At 34.3% G+C, this 11060-nt stretch overlaps 1 protein-coding gene across 1 annotated transcript in view; it reads left to right on the top strand.

Moving 5' to 3' along the window:
• The window catches only part of LOC149567424 (fatty acid amide hydrolase-like), a 255275-nt gene extending 244704 nt beyond the window's left edge, over positions 1 to 10571 (top strand). The window contains exon 21 of the mRNA XM_089820607.1: positions 10236 to 10571. Coding sequence (XP_089676733.1) covers positions 10236 to 10292 — 57 coding nt within the window. The 3' untranslated portion in view covers positions 10293 to 10571. The remainder of the gene's footprint in view (positions 1 to 10235) is intronic.
• The last annotated feature ends 489 nt before the right edge of the window (positions 10572 to 11060 follow it).

Raw genomic sequence — 11060 nt, forward strand, 5'->3', positions numbered from 1 at the left:
GCAGCATCGAAATGCTGGCAAGCTATAGCAATGTCTCGTTCACTAACTCTCAACTGACTAGACACATGATGGCACTGGCTAGACTGTCTCCTACCAACCTCCTTTGACACACTGTCTAAAGGAGTATCCTCAAAGTTACTGGTCTCTAGAGTATTACCATCCATATCCTGCGAATCAACTCCAAAGCTCATATCAACATACGGAGTATCAAAAACTGTAGCACCACTATCCAACTCCTTTGTACAAAAAGAAACTGCCAAAGAAACTAAGTCTTAAAAAATGCCCACTGCATCCTCCTGGATGTCATCAATGCCAATATGATCCTGGGACTCATCTGTACACACTGCCAAATATGAAAGATCATCAACACATTCCAGCAAGAATGGTCGACTGGATATATGAACAAAGCCCAACACCGGTGTATAAAAACTAATACCAACATCGGACAAGCTGCTGGCACAAGGAAAGACAACACTGTGCAATCTACTAATCAAATCCATGATAGCAGCCAAACAATCACTGCTACCAAAAAGTGTTAAAGATCTCTAGTCAACTGAGTCCCAAACGCCAATGAAACAATCTCGAGTCCATATCCGTAAACTAGAATTAGTTGATAACTCAAGCAAACTCCTCAGCTGAGTAATATGACCAATACCAACTAACTCCACATACCTGTCTGACATTGTCCCTGTATCCTGGATGTGAATGCAAGATGAACTCACAACATTATCAACGATCACATATGATTTACATGCCGCAGAAAGCTGAGTATCAGGAGTGCAAGATGAAACTAAACTCAACTCCATGCCATGCTTATCCCCATGTCTCTCCCAGTCCTATAATGCCAATGGAGTATTCACCAAAGAAGCTCGAGTGTCCTCAAGCTCGCGAGAAAGCTTGTCAACTTCCTCCTCCTTCCTCCTCAAGGCATCTGAATAGTCTCTGACAAGGCTAAGAAGATGGTCACGATCTGATAGAAGATGTAAATAACTCAACTTCATCGTTCCCATTCCTTCCCTAATCGCCTGTAAGTCAACACAAGAAGAACTTGTTGTGACTCCATTCTGTCTCTCCAGCAGTTGAATCATCCAAATGTGATTCTCAATCAATCCATGCATCCTGTCATGATGAGATAAAGTCGCGACAATATCCTTGTCCCTTGTCTTCAGCTGGCTTGCCAAACCAAGTGAAGAGCTACTAGCCTCAAACATGACAGTATCCTCAACTGTTGTAACTTCATCCAGTCCAATTGTATTGTAATCACTATCTGTGTCAATCACACAATCCGATGTGCTTGTGATATCACCTTTTGATGCAACTGGCTCAACCTGCACAACATCTGTAACCCCTTCTGCCTGTGAAGATGATGCAGATAAACTATTACTTGAAGATGTGCTAATGTCTCCCTGTATCGAATCCGCATGTCTGTTAAACTCCTCATACAAGTTTCTGCTTGTCATAGGGAAGGTACGATCCTTAGGCCTATCAATCAGGCTCTTTAACCATGTACGTGCCATAGGTGACAAATTCCTCTCTTTTGTCCAAACATACCATAAGTCTTTTGCCAAAAGTTTAGAAATTTCATCCTCCTCAAACAAGATTGTGAACATGATGAAGTGCATTGATGCCAATACCCTGCTGGGATGAAACTCGTCCATAATATTCCAAAATATATTAAACATCCTGCGAATGTCACCAATACAACCTATTGCCAGCATAATATTTTCAAATCTACACCTCGCAAATACTTCAAGTAATCTTGCCCTCTGTGTGAAATAAGGGTCCTGGATGTTGTCCAACTTTTCGAAGCTTTTTACCATGGCATGAAGTATCTCTCTCATAATTTGATCGTCATAAGAATCAAGGCCAGCTATTATCCTCATGATTTTACTAATGCAAGAGAGAGCTGTAAGTCTTATTACCTCATCATGATGTCTCAATAATCGGGGCTTAACCAACGAACCAAATGCTGGAGATAAAGCTGTTTGCATAGCATCAGGTCTTGACTGATCAAACTTGCCTAAATAAGTTTCCAACTCCTCCAAAGTTCTTAGAAGGTCCTCTGTTTGCTGAAATGGACAATCTAATTTCTTCTTTACATTGTGCATTCTTTCTTCCAAATCCTTGTCTCGTGTGAAAGCCATATTGATAATTGAATTCAATCTGAAATAACCCAATCAGGCTGGCAGGAAACCGCTCTGATACCACTGTAATAACCCCAATAGGTTATAACTTCTTCAAACACCAAAAATCTTTATACTTCAGTTGTTTGACATTTCGTCAAACACTTTGCAAGCAAGCTCTGATGCCACTGTAATGGTTCTGCTCAAATCCGACCTTAAAATGCTGATTGAAGGCTCAAAGAATTTTGTCAAACACTTTGCATACAAGGGGTCATATGACTGATATAACTTTTCAGATTGCTACAATGACTCTTGTTTCGATTTGCATCAAAGAGAATGCTTACAAAAAAAAACTCCAGATTGTCTAAACAATGACCTAACATGAATGTGCAACTAATTTTGACAATATTCAATACAAATATGAGACTTAACTACTTGCAATATGCAGCTACAGCAACTAGTGGTTATGACAAATACTTTGGATGCAACCTAAGATGCCATTAATGCACTTACAACCAAGTGGCATTAATATAAACACTTAGTATGCAAAATTATAACATTATTGATGTCAAAAAGAGAACTTACAGCCAATTGATATTTTGTCAAACAATTAGAATGCAAACTAATAAGCTGATCATCAACTCTAGGGTTGCAACATAGATAGTCCAAAAATTACAACGCTCTTTCAATTGCAAAAATCCTAGCCTTCCTTTGATACCAATAATGCCAAATGGCAAACAAAGACAAGTTCAATGTGAAATAGTGAAGTGCTGAAGCTATATTTTGTACTCAGTTGAAAACCTACATTTCTCAAAAAATATGCCAAATGAGAAGTGAAGAACCTGATTGTAGATGGCTGCAATAATTTCCACTTGCTTTTTTCGGATTTGCTTTTTTCGTTCTGCTTTTCGTTCTGCTTTTTCAGATTGTTTTTTTTCGGAGCTGCTTTTTCGGCCTGCTTTTTCGGCCTGCTTTAAAATGGCTTCCTATAATTTCAGACCTACTAGAAATGACCTCCAATAATTTCGGCCCTGCTAAAAATGCCTCCTGAAATGCTGAAATGCTGAAAAATGGCCTTAGGCCCAATGATGCCCTAGCTGAAGTGACTGAAGTATCACCTCCAAATGTGCAACCCTTCAGAAGATATTTCACTTCCTCAGTTATGCAAATCCAAAGGAGTTTTCGTTCCCAAAGATCAACTGACTATCTGAAACCACTTGGCTCCACAATAGACTATGTGACTGAATCACAATTTGATATCAAGAGAGAAATAAACAACTGGATGATTAGAATAAAGCTCGGGGTGCCTATTTATTCTTTTTTCTCCACTTTCTCTAGAAGCTTCTAGAACATTATTTTATTTTATCTATTAAGTGACTTTATAAAATATTTTATAATTCAAGTCACTTTATTAAATTAATTAAATATAAAGTTTCCTTTTAATATTTATTTATTTGATAACTTTATAAATAATTAACTTAATACCACTTATTTATTTAATTAAAATAATTAATTAGTCATCCTCATAAAATATTCATTATTTTGGATAACCTAATTAATTAAATTAATTAAATCAAATTGCTTCCAAAATGGGGACATGACAAAGAGCAGCCACAATTAGGCATATTTTTGAGAGTTTGGGCTTCCGACGAATTCTCTGTGTGAACAGTCTAATGAAAGAGATTAAAATAGACATAATTCTCTATTTGAATAGTAATATTTGACTCCTCCCACGATGGGTGATGATAACGGTTGCAACTATGATGAGTTTGACAGCTACAATAGCCATATTTCTCTAACCAATACAAAGGATATCCACGGTAAGGCTAAAACAACAATGCTTACTCCTTTAGTGCACACTTGGGATATAATTAATCTGCTTATTCAAGACAATGTTGGGGATAGTATTGATCTCAATGATTGCTCATGTCAAATTTTAGTGGGACTGAACAGACAATCACCACACTATTCTCTGTGGCCAGAAAATGTGACATCAACCAGTCATGCATACCAAGAATTGGGCATGATCAATTCCAAGGAGCTCTCAACTTATATAAATATTATGAGTAGTGTGGGCCAAAGAAAATTTGTAGAATCAGGTAGTAAGAATGGTGGCCATTTTTCAAATAATTTACAATTGGTATTTGAGAATGGAATTAAGGATTAGATGTTCAAGGTTATTTCCAAAAATAGACAACCAAAGTCAATGTCCAAGAATTTAGAAACTTGGAAGGTTACTAAGAAACATGATGAGAGTGATTGAATATCAGAAGGTGCAATGTACGAGTCAGCTAGTGACCATGAAGTTGCCAAAGAACACCAACTATCATTGGTTGGACACTATAAAGAGTTTTGTGGTTTCTACATCACAAAAAACGTTTGGACGTTGAGAGAAAAGGAAGATCATGATCATGGAAAGAGAAAGCCTTTGTTGTTGATAAATACCCCTTTTAGAGAAATTGCATTATGGGGGCTAGAGAAAGCCACTCACCCCACAGTCGAACAACCACTTTAAGGGAATTCATTTATTTTCTTGTCTTTGTATACGCAAGAGAATCTGGCACCAAATTTCTTAAACCAATGGACAGTGAATCAACAATGCCAACAGGGATTATGGTTGTTTAGCTTCCAAATATTTTTGGGCTATTACTAGCTAATATTTTGGATGGGGAAAACATATGTTTTGAATCTACATAGAGGAGTGTTTTCCATTATGGATTGATGGGCAAGTTTGAGCCTATGTTTTTCATAAGTGAAGATAATTTTTATTCTGATCTGATTTGGAGAAGACTCATCCGAAGTGTGAAGGAACAGAGTCTGGCAACCTGGAGATTGTCTCAAGGCCTCATTCTTCTCTAAAAATTGAAATGGGAGGCAGGGAATACTACTATGCATGGCTATACCAGTTGGACTTTATAGGGGAGTTTGTTGAGATATGAAGCCCAACGGTCACACTAACTGTTCAGCTCTTTGTGATTATTCATTGATGGTCATTGTGAATGTATAAATAGATGTATTCAGTCATGTATTGTATTGGATTGGATATTCGATTAAAATAATAGTTCCCTATTTAAGTGTGGATGTATGCAAAGTTTTGCTGAACCACAATAAATCTGTGTACTTGTATTTTGTCTTCTTCAAAATGTTTATTAGGTTTAGTCTGTTCATTTAATAACTTACAATTATAAAACAATGTCATTGCCTCTAAAAATGGTTTTCAGCATAATGACAAGTTTTTAAAAGGCATTTACGTTGAAAGCTGCACTTAAAAGATGCAACTCAAAATGAATGTCGTTTTCTGAGTTAAAAGGGACTTTTTGGAGATCAACCACATGCATCTTATTAGTTTTAAGATATGTAGTAGTAAAAAAAATCACCAATTAGGCTTTGAAAGATGTAAAACAAGTCTAACTCACCATTGTCGAAGAAATCAGAGACTTTAGGAGGATTTAATGGGATTGTTAAATGCAGTTACAAGTCAATACATAAACATAAACTCATATCCTGTAAGTGAACTCAAAAGTTCACTTATGAGTAAATATAAGTTTTAAAACATTCCTTCATTTAAAAATGGGTTTTTCATGTTCATTTACATGCATTTGACCTTCTTAAAGATAAAACATGTAATGACGTTTAAAAAGCCTACCACATATTAAAATCTTGAATTAATTCACATATTTCCTTGCAAATATAGACAGTGGAATTTTAAGTCCAAACTGCATGTAAATGATACCCAAGATGTCATGAATGACCAACAAAATGCCCACTTATGCAAGATTTCAATCAAAGAATGAAGATATGTAGTTGGACTTAAAAACTCCACTTGTAGTTCGCTTAATTTCTCAAATACACTTGAAATACACCTCCGATAGAGGCCAACAATAGCACGAAATGATCAGAATAAAAAATACCACAATCCTAGGGAAAAAATAAAACCAAAACCAAGCAAAACAACTTTGAAAATGCCTTAGAGAGCTTATCCTACAAAATTTTCTGTATGTGTGTAATGAAACAATTTATGTATGTGTGTACTGGTGACCTAATCCATACAAGAAGCTCAAATATGATGAAAGAAATTGAAATGATTGATTTAGGATTAGTGCAATATTTTCTTGACATGGGACACCAATTTCATGGTTATCTCTGTTTGTCATAGCCTATACCCTTCCAGCCAATAGTGTTCAGATTAGTAAGCAACAAAAAGATGAAATCTAGTCAGGAACTCATTACAGAGTTGTTGCAAGTCTTTCTAGAATACCAGAAGAATCTCACAACATTGATAGAACGTCCAGATATTGTGTCTTTATTTCTCCGTGGAAAAGAAAGAAGGGACAAAGGAAAAGACTCTTCTATTGCAAGGATCAACAAAGGCAGCAGGAATGAACTCAGGAAGAATGAAGGCGGCTGTAATTGGGATCGGGGCCCTCTCCCTGCTGACTTAATAAAAAACAATGAAGGCAGTAGCAATGAACTCAGAAGAAGAAATCTTTGTTTCTCATGCAAACAAATTTGGAAGCCTATCCACCAATGCAAGCATAATGAAGTGAATTTGTTAGAGGAAGAATCAAAAGTTGCTAAAGTGGAGGCTGAAATAGAGAATATGGAACAAGAAGATTGTCTTATTGGCCTTGCAGATATTTCATTAGAGGAGCATGCTAAAATTTCAATGCTTTCATGCAATCTCTCAAGAAAGGTTGCAAGGAAGCACAAAAAACAGAATTTGGTTTTGAACGTTTTGTTGCTTCTACAAAGTAGGATGAAGCTAATCCTTCATGTGCATCTGCAAATGGAGAGGATTACATGGGTCTTCATAACAGTGCTAAGATAGAAGGATATGCTGATTGGACTTTGCTAAATCAGGTATTGATGAAGGTATGAATGTATTTAATGACTCTTTAATTGAGCATAGAGCTGTGCTAACTTCAATGCAGGAATTTGGCAAATCTAATTAATGATAGAGAGGTAGCGATTATGAAAATTATGCTAAGGAAAATCACAAATTTTGTTGTGTGATGCTGATTATGATTGTGGACATAGTGCATGGCCAGTATTGAAGGATCAATTGTTACTCAGTAAGGAAAAAGGTTTTCAAACCATAACTCATTTTGATAGGGCACACATGTTCGTTGACTACCACCTTTCAATGGCTTAAATTGAAGAGACAAAAATACAGTCCTGAAGGGTTCAAGAACACCTATCGTTGAGATGCAAACTAATATCATGGCTACATCATCATCAAAGACCTATCTTAGATGCTAGGGCGTGACTCGCCACGATATAGGCACTTGATATGAATAATGTAGGCTCCTATAAGCCAAAAACTTATATTTTTAGTTTTGATCTATTAATGATTCCATTGATTTCATATTGCATGAGTACATTTGATAATACACACATGCACGGAAATCTATATCTATTTGTGTTATTTTCTTCAACTAAATTCGTGTTTATAACTTCATACTTTTTTAGTCAATTTCTATTTGTATATGTGATCAAAGTAGCTTCTACTTGATGAGGTTATTGTGTCTCTCGGGTTTATTTATTAAAGGGTGCATTAAACAAGTTCTAAGTCCCTTGAAAATCTTTAGTTTTCTTGGGTTTCTCAATTTGTCAAATCTTTTCCAAGTCTGCACCAAGTTTGGACACAAGACTGAGTCCAAGTCAAAAATTGGCTTGCCAAGTTTGAGTCTTGTAACACTGGTTTTGAGCCACTTTTAGAGACATCAATTGTGTTTGAAAAAAAATGTATGTTACTAAAATATATTTTTAATGTGAAAAATAGAAGTCCATTTTTGGTGTGACTAGCTTGTGGGTTTGGTCATGCATGGTATAGTACAACTTGGGCATGGCCTTGTCACCACAAATACCCAATGAGGATGTATCTACAATGTATTTGGGGTAGAAGACGCATGCTTAATTGTCTTATTCACTCTTATGACTTTTCTTTCAAGCTCGCTTGTGTTTGATCCATCAATACCTGTATGCAAGAATCTTGATAACAAAGATCTATATCAATTGCATTTATTTTAGCTTCTAGAATGTAGTTCAATAATGAAAATTCATAAGTGATCAGAGGAATTCGATTTTGAATATTAAAATTTTGTAGCAAATGATTTTAGTAATGTCCCAATTCTATAAAAATATTCTTAGCAAGTAAAAGGTGAATTCGATTTTGAATATTAAAATTTTGTAGCATATGATTTTAGTGATGTCCCAATTCTATAAAAATATTCTTAGCAAGTAAAAGGTGAATTGTTAAAATTGAGAACTTGTGTAGAAACAATAGTTCCTCACAAATATTTCATATTAGATTAGATAATGAAAAACATAATGCTCCTTAGACTTTGACCTCCTAAAGAGAACAAAGCAAGCACATTTTTTCAATCAAATATATGGTGGTCAGTCTCCGCAAAATCTTGATATTAGAACACCTACAATTGCCTCGGAGGGATCCTCAAACTGTGTGACAATGATGTTGAAGATGGGCTGAAAAATGACCCCGTCAACAAATTGCAAGAAACTCTTCATAGAGAAAGGTAGTTTACAACAGAGATTAATCAAAAAGGAGGTCTAAGTAACCTAAACATACCGCTAGTTTTTTGATAGACCAATTAACAATTAACTAAGGAATTGTTTGTTTGCACATATTCTAAAGTATAATTGTTTGAACCCCCTCACAAGGACCTAAGGTAGGGTTCCAAGCATTATAAATATACAATGTTGTGGGATTAATGATTGCATAAAAAAGGTGAATCTTTAAAGATTTAAAAATGTACTTAAAACATTGGCACTTAAGAACCAAGAGGGTAGCATATTCCTTCCAAATATGAGGTAGAAATGTTTGTCTTAAGGAGAGAGGACATGTAAATTCAACTCCTAGATGATTATATAAGTACACTTCATTGTTATCTCCATACTACCCCCATTGTGGATGAAATGAATCCTTAAATATTGTAATTGGTGATTTTGAAGACCACAGTCATAGTTTTATTAAGGTTGACCATAAGCTAGAAAAGCTCACAAAACCCAAAAAGTGCATCAAGCTAAGTCTACAGGTCATTGAGAGAATAGGAGAGGATAACCAAGGAACAAAGGTTTAAATAATTATTACAACATGGTGAAGCAAGCAACCACTTCCCACATAGATCATTGTCTAAAAAAATCCTCAGCTCATCAATTGAAATACAAAAAAGGGTTGGTGACATAACTCCAATATTGCTTTGAAGTTTCCACGAAGTTGGAAAAAACCCACGAGATATTTATATGTAAGAAGTTATAAGAGGAGCAAATCGTTACACAAAACCCTTGGCACAATGAGAAGAAACATCATGAGAGTTATGAGTAAACCTACAAACTAAATTTTATAACCAAGATCTCTAATTCCTTTGTTAGCCTTCAGACGGTATATGAATTAACCTTCATGGGAATGAGTGTGAAGTTTATATCAAAATTACTGCTCAATAACATGGGTACAATGGTAAAAAACATCATGAGAATTGAGTAAGCCTACAAACTAAATTTTATAATTAGAAGCATTGACTCCTTTGCTAGCCTTTTGTCAACATATCAATTAGCCTTCTAAAGTCTATTACATCAATTGCCTCTAAAAAGAATTTATTTTGGCTTCTACTGTTAGAGTTGAAAGAGAAAAGACTTTGGTGGTTCTTATATATAAATTTGCTTAATATTTGAGTTCTTAATCAAAGAACTTGTATTGCTCATCTCATTCAAATAACTATGATAGGTAAGAAATGTTATAATTTAATAAATTTTATGGGGTCTTAGCTTTAATTTCTTATTGTTAATTAATTTGAATATTTTTCATTGTATTTAGATAATTGAAAATGTTACTTTCCATATCACATTTTAAAAACAAAAAATTCAAATTACTGCACTTCGAAGTTTTTTAGGATTGACATAAGATACTTTTACTTCCAAGATACCCAAAATAATTGAATAGTACAAACAAGTTTATTAAATCATAAGCTATTTGATATTTTGTGATTTGAATAAAAATGTAGCCTCTAAAAATAAAGGTTTTTAATTTTTTGTTTTTCCTTTTTAACATTTTTTTTCTAATTTTATATTTCTCTATTTTAAAAATCTTTGCAGGTTTTGCTTTCACAAAGTTATAAGAAGCCAGAGACATTCTATAACATTCTTGATTGAGAGTGAAAGCTCAGACTCATTTACTATTCTCCATATTATTAACTATACTCTTCATTTCCATTATCATTGTTATTGTAATTTTATTATCGAAGTCTTACTTCAAGGTACTTTTGGTAGTTGAAGATATTTTAAGATGCTAGGTAAGTTGTTAGTAGTATAATATCTTGTAAGAATGATGCAAATTGTTTCAACAACAAAGAGATGTTAAGCATAATGTTTTTGTTAAAATTTTAGAAAAATATAGAAGGCATGTCTTGTTCAATTTATTTATTTATTTAATCATTGAGTAAATTTGGAATATATTTTGAATGTGTTATTTATATAAAAGTCAACTAAAAATAAATTAAATTGAAACTAAATTTAAAGGAGAATAAAACAAAGCTCAAACACATTGGTTGTTAACTGGGGTGTATACCTTTACTTTTTATTTATTTATTGGTGGGGGGAAGGTGGGGGGAGAAAAGTTATCTTCCATATTTTTCATATAAATGTTCAACAACAAAAAGAATCTTGCAACTAAATATATAATCATCATCACCATTTATTATTATTCAATGAGTATAATGATTTGTCCTACAATGGAGTTCTACATGAGCAAGGGCATGCTAACTTTTTATAATCATCATTTCCAAAGAATTAGATGGTTGAGTTGTATATTTGTTTCAAGGGTGCAAATTATTGAATTTGCACTAATTTGTACTAACTTCAAATGGGTCTAGATATATCTAGTGATACCCTATTGAGTTCTCACAAGAAATCAAGATCCAA

Source organism: Cupressus sempervirens, chromosome 3 (genome assembly GCF_028749045.1).
Source record: "Cupressus sempervirens isolate cs-2001-9-10 chromosome 3, ASM2874904v1, whole genome shotgun sequence".
Taxonomy (NCBI): domain Eukaryota; kingdom Viridiplantae; phylum Streptophyta; class Pinopsida; order Cupressales; family Cupressaceae; genus Cupressus; species Cupressus sempervirens.